Source organism: Dioscorea cayenensis, chromosome 4 (assembly GCF_009730915.1).
Source record: "Dioscorea cayenensis subsp. rotundata cultivar TDr96_F1 chromosome 4, TDr96_F1_v2_PseudoChromosome.rev07_lg8_w22 25.fasta, whole genome shotgun sequence".
NCBI lineage: Eukaryota > Viridiplantae > Streptophyta > Magnoliopsida > Dioscoreales > Dioscoreaceae > Dioscorea > Dioscorea cayenensis.
This window is the reverse complement of record NC_052474.1, coordinates 3978719-3992006: the sequence shown is the minus strand read 5'-3', so window position 1 is coordinate 3992006 and position 13288 is coordinate 3978719. Positions and strand designations below refer to the sequence as shown.

Here is a 13288-nt window from a genome sequence, read left to right as displayed (position 1 = left end):
CACAGCTTCAAAATTTATTTATTTTTTAAAAATAATTTGTGAGATTGTGAAAAAAAACAAAATCGAGGAAAAAAAAAAATACAAATAACATACATATATGATAAGCTTGCCTAGTGGTAATCATTTTGAATGGTGGGTGAGTGGTGCATGGTTGAATTTCTTGTGTTGAAATACTGTTATATCAATACTATTCTCTTACTATTTTATTAGGTTCGTGTGGGAGGAGCTTTGTGTGTTATACAAATCAAAATAATTATTTTTTTATGCCATAGACATCCTCTGATCGTAAAATAATTATAATAACTTTTATTTAAATAAATATTTTTTATAATTTAATTTGAAAAGAAACTTTTATATTACTAATAAATACATTACCATTAATTAAAACTATGCATTTTCTCTGGTTTCGCATCGGAGCTTTTAAAATTTTATGAAGAGTTTTGAGCCAATATCATATATAAAATAATATAATTAAACAACTTCTACCATGAAGCTATTGTATACCTTGAATTTCAAAGGTCTTATGGATATTTATCACATAAATAATTAGGTGTAATTAATGTTTTTTAATTATTAATATTATAAGTATTATAAATAAAAACTTAAAATGTTATAAAAAATTTTAAAATTGTTCATTAAAACGCTATCGAATATTTTAAATTTAAAAAATTTTATAAATATTTATTACATAAATAATTATGTGTAATTAATGTTTTCTAATTATTATTATTATAATTAATATAAATAAAAAGTTAAATGTTATATAAAAAAATTAAAGTTATTCTTTAAAACGCTTTCGATAATAAAAGATTTGATTTTAAATTATTAAATATAATTTTTAATGAGCTCAATACAAGTTTATCTTAAAGGGACCAAATACTAAATTTGAGTAATTTCACAGGAAATAAAAAGCGGGGACATGCGAAGAAAGGGGCAAAATTCTAATGATTTATTAGAATTGAGAGAAGAGAGCGACGGAACGAGCACATCGTCTTCATCAATTCATCCTTCTTTGCTGCTGCCAAGAGGAGTAATGGCGGACCTCGGCCCCAGATCGGAGGACAAGGTCGCCTACTTCCAGGCCATCACCGGCATCGAAGACCCCGATCTTTGCTCTCAGATCCTCTCTGCCCATAACTGGGACCTCCAGCTCGCCATCTCTTCCATCTCCTCCCCCCCTGCCCCCTCCGTCAACGATCTCAATCCCGATTCATCTGAAGCCCTGATCCCTCGCCCTGCTGCTGAGCCAGCGCCGGCGGCGGCGGCTGCCCCTGGTCTTGTTTGGAGGGTCGTCACCCTCCCCTTCTCCCTCGCCTACTCCACCCTTTCCCTCTCTGCCCGCGTTGCCTCCGGTGCCCTTTCCCTCCTTATCCCTGCCCCTTCTGCTGACCCAGCCCTCTCCGAAGCCGCCGCCTTTATCGCTTCCTTCCGACGAGACTTCCCCGATGTCGCTTCCACCTCGCCTAATTTCGTTGCCGAGGGTTTCATGGACGCGCTGCAGCGATCGCAGCGGGAGTTCAAGTTGCTTTTTGTTTATCTCCACTCACCGGATCACCCGGACGTGCCGGAGTTTTGCGAGCGCTGCCTCTGCTCTGAGGCCGTGGCCGCGTTTGTCAATGAGAATTTCGTTTCTTGGGGCGGGAGTGTCAGGGGGAGCGAGGGGTTTAGGATGAGCAACAGCTTGAAGGCTTCTCGGTACCCGTTTTGCGCTGTAGTCATGTCTTCCACCAACCAGCGGATTGCCATTCTTCAGCAGGTGATTAGATCTTTGCCTCTGGTCTATCGTTCATGCTTTGGGATTGCCAGTATATTTTTCTATCTCTGATGTTTTACTTAACGATAGATTCCTAACAGATTCGGGCTAAAGGATCCTACTTTTTTTTTTTTTTATTGGATTCATGAAAGTATATGATCTTGAATTAGCTTTAGATTTAACACCAATTTTATATAACTAGAATATTTTTTCTACTCTCTACTTCTGGCTTTTTGACTATGTTATATAGGTGTAGTTGATTCCTATGTTTGATCGTTTTGGGTGGTTTGGTGGATAGTCTAAGGAATGAGAGATTTGTATTGTTTGACAGTTGAGATGAGAAAGACCTCTTAATCTTATACCCGTTCTCCATCTTCCATGGTTTTGTGCATTCTTTCAAATAAAGAACTAATACATGGATAAATATCATAATTTGAGGGATAAGTTTTAGTCAATCTAGTACTCTCATTGCATCCTCTAATAATATGAACTGACGTGATTTGACTAAAAATGACTTTCCCCTTGGAACACAAACTTGTTATTTATAGATGAAAATTTACTTGAAGAAGAAACAAACATGAGAAGCAATGAAAGATTTACCTTTTAGATTTGGTTGGTGGAGCAAGGTTTCAAATAGTAATGAGATAGCTATGCAATCAATAAATGACTTGTGCCTACAAGCATATCATGTATAGAGAGTGGCTTCAAACTTTTTTGTCATTTGCGGCTTTCACCATTTTAAACTTCTTTGTCGTTTGCGTCTTTCACCATTTTAAACTTCTTTGTCGTTTACGTCTTTCAACATTTTAAACTTCTTTGTCGTTTGTTTCATCTTGTCTTCCTGGGATATTAGATCCTCAGTATGAAAACACAACTTTATGTCATTTCTTTTCAAGGGAAATTAGACCAAATTTGTGTCAAATGAGGTCTTGATTCCATATAGTAAACCATAATGGTAATTGTCTTGAAGGATGGGAGTAGACCCAATGTTTTTCTTTTCCAGGATTCTTAATCCAACTAGTCTTCAGTTTGTTTCTCATGTCAAATCACCACCTTGCGCTCTTATAGAAAATGACCAGGAGAGAAAAGAAAATGATGTGCATTCTACTGTGGATCATCATGGGCTAAATAAAATAGACGTACACAAATTACTAATTTGTAATATGACTAATTCAACAGCGCTGATCTACTGATATTGAACTTTAACATATGATTATAGCTCATATTTTGATCAGCCATGTTACTTTTGCTACATTCTCAAGAGAGCATATGGACCAAGTGATTTTTATCTATATCTCATAATTGAATTCTTAAATTTTGCTTGGAAAACATATTTATACTATACTATATTGAACACAGGCTTTTTAATTTTCTATCAAGGTAATCCATGTTGAAATGATTCAAGAGGCTCTTATCGTATAGCTCTATCTCATGTAGCCACTTTCACATTCAATGTAAGAATTGCCTATGGATTCAATTATTTTAAGAGAAATACATAAGATTTCAGTCATTCAAAGCTTTCTGGCCTATTAAAAGTAGGACGCATATCAGATGGAGTAAATTTAGTTGGAGATAGCATTTGAGATTTCAATTATTGTTGTATTATAAACATGCTTTTATGTAAACAAAACTTTGTTTTTGCTTGATATTTGTTCCTCTTTTTCTTTTTTTAATTTCTTTTCAACTGTTGCTTCATGACAATAGATTGAGGGACTGAACTCCCCTGAAGAAATAATTGCAATGTTACAACGAGTGGTTGAAGAGTATGCTCCATTGCTTGTTACAGCAAGGCTTGAGGCAGAAGAAAGGAGAAACAACATCCGCCTGAGAGAGGAACAAGATGCGGCTTACAGAGCCGCATTGGAGGCTGATCAGGTACTATTCTACTTACAGTTGAGACTTGTGGCTCCTACGCAAGTGTCTATGCTGATACAGTACATAAATCATTTATCTATTTTAAACTTTTTTGTGTCATCTATTTGTTATCATTTATCTGCTATGATAGGCTAGAGAGCGTCAAAGGAAAGAAGAACAAGAAAGATTGGAAAGAGAGGCTGCAGAGGCTGAGAGAAAACGCAAGGAGGAAGAAGAAGCTCAGGAAAGAGCTGCCCGTGAAGCTGCTGAGAGAGAAGCTGCTCTTGCTAAAAGGCGTGAGGAGAAAGCTATGTCCCTTGGCGTTGAACCTGAAAAAGGGCCTGATGTCACTCGAGTAAGTAACTTTTAGTCAACTGGTTATCTCTTCAATCTTTTGTTTTTTATTTTATTGTTGTTCTTTTAATTTCATTTTCATTTAGCTTAATTATATATATATATATATATATATATATATGTATATTCTCTTGTTTGGATTTTTACAAGGTTTATGTCTTTTAGTTCTGCAAAATGAAATATAAGCATGTTTATGTTAAAAAAAAATAATAATATGTAGCATGTGTCTTGTGTGAATGTGTTTATTTTGCTAATTAGTTTGTTGCATTGTGGAGCAACAATATTCTAAATACAATAAGCATTGCTAGAGTAAATTTTATAAGAGCATGAAATCATGGGTGACTGACTGAGGATAGCGTATGGAATTCTAGGATTTGGTGGTGGATAGAAGGTTATGATTAATGGCTAACTTTAGCACCAGTTACTTAACTACAACTACTATTCATGTTAAGCAAATGGTTGAAATCAAAGGAAATTAGATGAAATATTTGTTTTATTTTGCTGATTTCTGAGAGGGAAATGTTAAGAAGATCAACAGTTGTGTTTGGAGTAATTGTGAATTATGGAATTAATATATGACAGCCTTATGATCTGTTCATCATCAAATGCTAATTATATCAGTTATGGAATTCATTGCTAGTGAAAAAGAAAATAGCTAAGCAAATGTTATTAGAGATGGGATTAGTGATGGATTAGTGATGGAGGAAAGTTAGAATTATAAGGGCTAAATATGTTGTTGTGATGAAGTCCAATAATTTGTTTCTGTATATGAAAAAGGAGTGTGCTTTGTTTATTATTATAGAACATTTGGTGATATGTAAGTCAACTTTGATTTGTTGCCAAGTAAATTTTTATATCCGTTTTAAATTTAATGTTTCACTCTTAGTAGCTAATGTGGGATGGGTTTGTCTTTGTTTTTGCACGTTGGTCCTTATAAGAGCTACTTGACCTCCCTTGTTTGTTACCACTTACCACCAGTCACCATTGTGATGTGAAAATTCTTACACCACATTCTGGCAGTTCAGTATGTGCATGATGTCTGTATTTACATGATAAATTCTATAAGAGTAGTGGAAGTTTATTATGAGGAGATGATTTCCAAATGTGCCTACAACCAACTGGCTCATGCTCTATTCTAGAGTGATCATCTATCGCCCATTCTAAAGTCAGAAGCCTGTTTTGTTTATTTTATACTATATGCAATTGATGATATTTTTTCATTATTCTCTTCATGAACAAACATGCAACTCTATGTGAAACTGATTCTAATACTGTTATTGATGCAATTGCTATCAGGTACTAATCCGATTCCCTAATGGTGAGCGCAAGGAAAGGAGGTTCCATTGTTCAGCAGCAATTAAATCTTTATATGATTATGTTGATTCTTTGGATTGTTTGAATGCGGAGAATTACTGCCTAGTTTCAAGCTTCCCTCGTGTCTCTTATGGACCAGAAAAGTACTCTCAGACATTACAGGAAACAGGGCTGCACCCGCAGGCAAGCCTTTTCATCGAGGTGGAGTCATGAGAGTTTTTACTTTGAACAACAGCTTTAGGATCCCTTTCTTCAAACCTAAAATATTTGTCATCATTTGTAAATTTTCTTTATAAATTATGATATCAACTATGAAACAAGATATGGTGGTATACATTCTTTTTAAATTAGGCGTTTGTTCACTATCAAATGTTGAAGAAGTACTTTGTTTAAACATCCGTTTGTCTGCTTTGCTTTACCAAAGATCCTTTACAAAATTGTGAATAAGATTGACTCTAATGAGATGATCATGATTCAGAATAATGCTCACAATTTGGATATTTGCAAGCTTGAGGATGCCATTCTGATTATTGAACGTTTTTTTCTTTATAATTTTTTTTTTCAACAGGATTTTCTGAAATTGATTTCACATGAAAGCCAAAGGATTATGGATAACAAACCAAATATATATATATATATATATATTAATGTTTAAATAATAATAATAATAATAATAATAACAATAATAATAATAATATATTGGCGTAGTCCGGACTTGACCCGACTGGGTCCTGTTTCGCTATATGGCATTGGCACGACCGAAACCTATTTAAATGTTTCTTTTTATAAATTTACCCTCGCATTTTCTCTAAAATCAGAAAACATAACCCTCTTTCTCTCTCGACCGAACACCTGTTCGATCTCGCCTTCTCTTTCGACCATTGCTCCCTTTTCTCCAAATCTAGGGTTTCGTTTCCTCTCATCTTCCCCGTCTCCATCTCCTTCATCTCTTCTCCATCAATGCCTTCGATTATTATTCTCGTTTTCTAGGGTCTGGGCGCTTCCGGCGGCTCCCAGGCTCTCTCTTTCTCTCTCTCTTTCTCACTTGTTGTGTTAGCAGAGAAGGGGCGGTGGTGGTCATGATGATCCTTTCATCGACGGGAGAATGAGTGGCCAGCGGCGTGGCATTGAGGCCTCGGTCATGGATCTGGGCTCGTTCATGGTCGTTCCCGCCGTCGAATGCCGGTTTCGCCTGCGATCGGCATTCGATTCCTTCTCCATTGCCTCCGAGTCCTTCTCTGAATCGTGTCGCCGGAGCCGTATGATCGAACAAGTGGCTACTGGTTTTCTGCAGGCTTGAGGGAGAAGAGCTGCACTTCGTGGCCTTCCCCTTCTCTTTGTTTTTTCTTCTCTTGTGTTCTTTTTAGGTTTGGGAGAAAGATTGTTCCTTTGTGCTTGCTAACTTGTAGATTTCATAGATGGATTCCGTTAGTTATGCTTGTGGCTCCGAAGTGGAACACGAGGAAACCGATCCTACTGGTCGCTATATTCGGGTAATGTTGATTTTTTTTTTTTAGTCTATAAAATTCGAATCTTTTTCAGAATTTGTTCCGATAAATTTTCAACAGATATTCATTTTATGTCGAGTGTTGATCACTTGATCCACATTGCTGTGATGAATGTTCTAAATTCAATACTTTTTGGCTTGTTTGTTTGATTATTTGATTGTTTGCTTTGGTTTATCAGTACAAAGAGGTATTAGGGAAGGGAGCTTTCAAGACAGTGTATCCTTCAATTTAATGGTCCCCCTTGTTTCATTAGGAATCTTTTTTGTGTCGCCTAGATGGGTATATTATGGTTTGTTATCCTTAATCCTTTGTTTGTAGTTATAAGGCATTTGATGAGGTTGATGGAATTGAAGTTGCATGGAACCAAGTGAGGATTGATGAGTTATTGCAATCACCAGCAAACCTGGAAAGGTTGTATTCTGAAGTTCATTTGTTGAAGTCTTTGAAGCATGAGAACATCATCAAGTTTTATGGCTCATGGGTGGACGAAAAAATGAAGACAATTAACATTATCACGGAACTCTTCACCTCAGGAAGTTTGAGACAGTAGGTTTTCTACAAACTTACCTTTCTCCTACTCTTAGGTTAGTCATGATTTGATTAATTATGGACGTGAATCCTGTTGATGTAGATATTGTAGGAAACACAAAAGTGTGGATATTAAGGCAGTTAAGAATTGGGCGAGGCAAATTCTTCGAGGATTGGAATTCCTTCATGGGCACAGTCCACCTATTCTGCATAGAGATTTGAAATGTGACAATATCTTTGTCAATGGAAATCATGGTGAAGTTAAAATTGGAGACCTGGGATTGGCTATTGTTATGCAACAGCCTACTGCTCGCAGTGTGATTGGTAAATGTTCCTTATGTTTTTCCTTTCTATAAAGATTCAAATGATGTGTGCAGCCATACCTGTCGATTACATCTTACAAATTGGTGTATTTTAGGTACTCCTGAATTCATGGCCCCTGAGCTCTATGAAGAAGAGTATAATGAACTTGTAGATGTTTATTCGTTTGGAATGTGTATGTTGGAGATGGTAACTCTTGAATATCCATATAATGAGTGCAAAAATACAGCTCAAATTTACAAGAAAGTTACTTCTGTAAGTTTTTATATGATGAGATACCTTGTTAGGATGCTGTAGCTTTACTTATTGCTTAAGTTTGTTTATTTAAATGTTTGTTTGTAGGGGATAAAGCCTGCATCACTTGCGAAAGTAACAGACTGTCAAGTTAAAGAATTTATTGAGAAATGCCTTGCACCCGCTTCTGAGAGATTGTCTGCCAAAGAGCTCTTAAAGGACCCATTTCTTCAACAGAACATTCCCAAGGAGAATGTTCATGATATTGTTCAGCTATCAAATGCCATGACTTCTTCAATTGATTTGACAAGCCCAGATTCATTGTTATCTATGGATTTAGATTCGAACTACAAGCAGCTTCCCCTGATAAATCTCCCTGGGAACCAAGGAGCTCCACGTGCCCAATGTTTGGAGTTTTCTAGGACAAACCAGAATAAGGAATATAGATTGAAAGGGGAGAAGGTGGATGAGAAGTCAATCTATCTGGTTCTGAGGATAACTGACTCTTGTGGTGAGTGCACTTAGCTGGCTTTAGTTTAGAACTTCAGAATCTTTTTTATTGTCATTATATTTTCATAAGCATCTATATTCCATGAACTGCAGGTCGGGCAAAAAATATTCATTTCCAATTTTTCTTAGACACTGATACAGCTGTTTCAGTTGCTAGTGAGATGGTTGAGGAACTAAATTTGTCGCATGATGATGTGATCTTCATAGCTGACTTTATTGATTATTTGATTATGAAACTTGTGCCTGGCTGGAGGCCTTCAACGGATTGCTCCTCTTGCGACACTATGAGCCCATACAAGGGACAAAGCGCTTGTGCAAACAGTGAATTCTCAGTTCCTTGCAATGATTCCACTCACTCAGCGTTTGAAGTTATGTCTGATTTGAATTTGAATTTCTCTGTTGAGGAATCTGTGCAGTCCCTTGGAGTTGATTCGTTTGAGAAAGGTGACATCTTTAGTCAGGCTAATGAGGAAGATCAAGGTTCTCATGGGTCGGCGTTATCATTTCTCTTTGCTGAAAGCTGCAAGAGCGCGAGTGGCTATGCAAGCGACATTGACATGGGAGTTGTTGATTCCTTTGGTTATAAAGCCGAAGATGATAACAGTAGCACTGCAGGGAACCAGTTTTTAGATGGAGTTGATGATAACCTCAAACAAGAGCTTGACATGATAGAAGCACAATACGAACGATGGTTTTATGAGTTATCAAAGATGCGCCAGGAGGCTTTGGAGAATACCAAGAAGAGGTGGCTGGCAAAGAAGAGAAATGTTTGATTTCATTGTTAATTTTCTTCTGCAAAACATTCTTTTGTTTCATTTCATGGATTGTTTTTCTCGTTCTGTTATGTGTGGGTATATAATATAACCAGTGGTGAAATAGAACGCCAGCCATCAATGGCTGTCTTCTCCTGTATTTATGAGATTTTGGTTTGTGTTCTGCGTGAAAATTTATAAGTACTGAAAAGAAAAAGCGGACTGTTTATGTGTTGTGAGCAAGAGCAGTTAGGAGTTACTCAATCTCTTTCAACAAATTATTATGAAATTAATTTTATTAGTTCTTTGGCAAGATGAGAATATATCTTTCCCTAAAATTGAAATGTCTTTTTTAAAAGCATCTGATTTATTGTGTGGGTAAAAACAATCAAAACAAATATTTCATTATATTTGAGCGGGTTTTGCATCGGAGTTTTTAAAATTTTGTGAGAAATTTTGAGGCAATATCATATATAAAATAATATAATTAAACATCTCTTACCATGAAAATTATTATATATTGAATTTCAAAGGTCTTATGGGTATTTAGATGTAATTAATTTTTTTTAATTATTAATATTATAAGTAATATAAATAAAAACTTAAATTTAAAAAAAAAATAAATTGTTCCTTGAAATGCTCTCGGAATAAATTATACTTTAATAGTATGTATAGATGTTGTTAACTAAATTTTTTCCCGTAAAGCACATCTATACCTGCTGCATATTTCCTAAAATTATAAAAGTAAAAGCATCTGCATTTATGCCATTTTATTTAGCCAGAAGATCTCAATAAGTTTTTAACTCCCAAAAAAACACACCCTAGTAGGTTTAACAAAACTCAGCCAATGACTATATAATCACAAGATAACGAGTTTGAAGATCACACTAATCTTCTCTCCAATCATGCTTGCATTTATTGTTGCAGCATGTGTAAAATGTAGTCATTGGCTCATCTGCAGATCTAATTTGCATTTGCCTGAAATAAGCTTCTCCATGATGGCATCGCGGGCAGGTTGCTGCAGGATAGGAAATAAGAGAACATCTAAGAGTCAGATCTAAATTTTGGTGGCATTATGTAATCAATTAACAATTTTAACAAAGGAAAGCATATACCATTAGCACAACAAAATCACATCAATCCATTGTTAATCTGCATCTTTTCTTTTAAATAAAGTACGAAGTTTTTGTCAAATTAAAAAAAAAGAAAAGAACAGAAAAAAAAAGTATGAAGTAGCTCAGCCAATCTTGATACTTTTGCTTACTCCTTTCTGTTTTCTATTAATTAATGTTGGAACATGGTTGATATGTCAGAGTCCAAATTAAAATTTTCATTACAAAGAAGGCAAGATTCTGTAACAAAATGGCTTAAATAAATCTCAATTGCTAGAACTTAGCTGGATGGTGTTTATAAACCATAGGGAAGAATAGAGGAAAGCTAGATACAATCAAAACTGATTATGACCTTATCTAAACTCTGAGGGATTCACATATGTCTAACTAATGATGTGATCCCTTTCAATTGGTGTTCATGACTTCCATTCCAATCACCTTTTTTTACTGGGATGTGAGGTGTTTATGCATTAATATGATAGAATTAATTAACCAACAAGCCAAAAAAAAAAATTTCAACTAGGAAAGAAAAAATGTCATTCATTATAACAGGCTACGAGCATTATTATGGTGTGAAGGTAAAGGACAGGCGAAAAATGCATGGAGAAGGATATGATAGCAGAAATTAAGTACAAGGCTAATGGAAAGAAGGTGTTGATTTCAGCAAATGCCATATCCAAAGAGGGCCGTAACAGACAAAAGTTCAAATACAAATTTAAAAGGTGAAAAGTTTGAAGCAAAAATGAAAAAAGTTTCATAAGAGTTCTCTCATGGAGACGAAAAATACTTCTTGTTCAAGTACTTTGCCTCAGATGTCCAATTGACAGGAAAAACATACCTCACCTCTTCTAGATACTGTGTGTATAAGATTAGTGATAAATGTGTTCATTTCAGCAAATGTGGTACGCAGAAAGAGGCCTGACAAACAACACCCTCAAATACAAATTTGGAAAAACAAAGAAAAAAAGTTAAAAGAGTCCCTCTAAGAGATACATTTATGGGAACAAAATGTACTCTTGTTCAAGTGCTTTAACTCAAACACCCAATTGATTGGCAAAATATCCTTTAAGGCATCTATATTTGATAGGCTTTCTTTAGCCTTGTTTTATTTAACCAGAATTTAAGGCTAAAGAACATTAACTGCATTTAAACCTAATAAAAAATGAGTGAACATCCCTGGTTTGCAAGAATAAGTGATGAGAATGATCGAAAACTGCCCATATGGATAAAATTCAGTTGTAAGGACGAATGTTGATAGTTTCCCTACAAAAATTAATGAGTGAAGACCTTTAGAACAACTAGATGGAGAAAGATTATGACATGGTTTCTATAACTGCATTGCCTGCAAACGGTGTGCAGGAACAAGGTCATCTACAGTCGCATAGCTACTAAAATATCAGAAACCAGCCCAATCTCTTTTTACTTCTCAAGATTAAAAGGCTGAATGATCAATAAATTAGCTAGGTTTACAGCAAAGCTCCATTTCAACAGTCAAAGAAACATCTACATGAATCTATTGCCAAATGAATCTCACACTGTGACTTCAATGAACTCAACGAAACATAGAAATTCACAAAGATCACAACCTACAACCACCAAGTCTTCACCTTTAGCCACTGAACGCAACCCAAATTGAGCATCACAGAAGAAAAAAATAATAATTTTGGATCAATCAAGTTTGTGAAGAAAACAATCACCTTGAGTCTTAGGGGCAAATTCCATGGCTTTGTCACCACTAAAGATTGGCTCCATCTCCCTCTTCACCAGGCGTTCCTTCTTCACAATCTGCAGCGATTTCAATTAAGGTGAACAATCAATAGTGAAGAAGAACAACCAAATCAAAAGATCAAAACAAGATTGGAATGATATAGAGAGATAAACACCTTGCCCGAAATAGGGCAAACGTAGGGACAGGTTGGGCAGTAGAACCTCATACTCCGGCCATTGTTCGGCGGTTCGATTTGCAGAAGCATCCCGCACGTCGGGCAAAACTCCATCCCTCCAACCAACCACGAGCTCCAAGCTCTCGCATCAATGGCGGCCTCTTCCTCAACACTTCCCCCTCTCTCTCTCTCTCTCTCTCTCTCTCTCTCTCTCTCTCTCTCTCTATCACGTGCATCTCACGTGCTATATAAATTTCCTTTTTTTAAAAAAAAATAAATCGCTCCAAATTAAAACTATGGTTTAAAAAGTTAAATCGCTCCAAATTAAAACTATGGTTTAAATTCTTCATATAACTAGGTACTTAGGAGGTCGTGATGAGCCTCTTGCGGAGCCTCTGGGGAGTTTCCGGCGACGGCAGCGGAGGAGGTGTTAAGCTTCGTGCGGCGGACAAGACTTCATCCACTTCTCTTTCTTTAGGTGGTCCTCTTGCGGGAGGTACTTCACAGACGCAGGTAGGGAAGTCGTATGCTCAAGCAGCGAGCTCTTCCTCTTCAGGAGAGCCTCCAGCGATCAGACAGGCGGCGTCTCGAGGTTCTTCCGATCGACCTATGCTCTCTGGTGCCAAACGCCCGCGCTCGCCAAAAGTTTCCACTTGTGGTCGATGCTTTAGGAATACTCACAAAACGACGGATTGCCGTCACCAAATCGTGTGCTTAAGGTGCGCGTGCGTCGGCCACATGGCTGCTCGCTGTCCGGTGGTGTCGAAGCGAAGCCCACATAGGAAGAAGGTGCATGTTCGATCGAAGCGAGATGGGCAGCAGGGACCCTCGCCGGGGGTAGAGGTTGCTGATGAGATGGGTCCCTCTCAAGAGCTTTCAAGGGGGCTGAAGGTCAACCGAGCCTCGCTTTCAATTCCTCTACCTCTTGATTCTTCAGATTTACGTGAAGATCTTGCTAAGGTGGCAGTGCTTTCTCTTGAAGAGGGATTTGTTAATGAATCGAACTTGCTGGCCGTCGTCCCTTCCCTCATTAATAGGTCTCTGGCCGGACCTATAACACCGCTAAATGATTGCCACTTCCTTCTACCTTTGGCGAACAGGGAGGAAGTTAAGGAGTTGTGTAAGATAGGGAAGTTCAAAGCTATGACCAAAGACGGGCAATGTG

General features: G+C 36.9%; 3 protein-coding genes across 3 annotated transcripts; 2 read left to right on the top strand and 1 right to left on the bottom strand.

The window, feature by feature from the left end:
- Window positions 1-908: 908 nt before the first annotated feature.
- On the top strand, window positions 909-5711 carry LOC120259509 (plant UBX domain-containing protein 10). The gene is made up of 4 exons (XM_039267121.1): window positions 909-1756; window positions 3458-3628; window positions 3759-3962; window positions 5258-5711. Exons 1-4 carry the CDS (start codon window positions 920-922, stop codon window positions 5486-5488), a joined length of 1443 nt encoding a protein of 480 aa, XP_039123055.1. The 5' UTR covers window positions 909-919; the 3' UTR covers window positions 5489-5711.
- Window positions 5712-6088: 377 nt separating this feature from the next.
- On the top strand, window positions 6089-9297 carry LOC120258863 (probable serine/threonine-protein kinase WNK4). Its single transcript, XM_039266314.1, has 7 exons — window positions 6089-6768; window positions 6962-6999; window positions 7102-7329; window positions 7415-7635; window positions 7730-7887; window positions 7975-8377; window positions 8470-9297. Exons 1-7 carry the CDS (start codon window positions 6694-6696, stop codon window positions 9147-9149), a joined length of 1803 nt encoding a protein of 600 aa, XP_039122248.1. The 5' UTR covers window positions 6089-6693; the 3' UTR covers window positions 9150-9297.
- A 586-nt stretch (window positions 9298-9883) lies between these two features.
- On the bottom strand, window positions 9884-12321 carry LOC120258307 (DNA-directed RNA polymerase III subunit RPC10-like). The gene is made up of 3 exons (XM_039265671.1): window positions 12124-12321; window positions 11938-12025; window positions 9884-10146 (listed from the first exon to the last, which is right to left on the bottom strand). Exons 1-3 carry the CDS (start codon window positions 12235-12237, stop codon window positions 10016-10018), a joined length of 333 nt encoding a protein of 110 aa, XP_039121605.1. The 5' UTR covers window positions 12238-12321; the 3' UTR covers window positions 9884-10015.
- Between the last annotated feature and the right edge of the window lie 967 nt (window positions 12322-13288).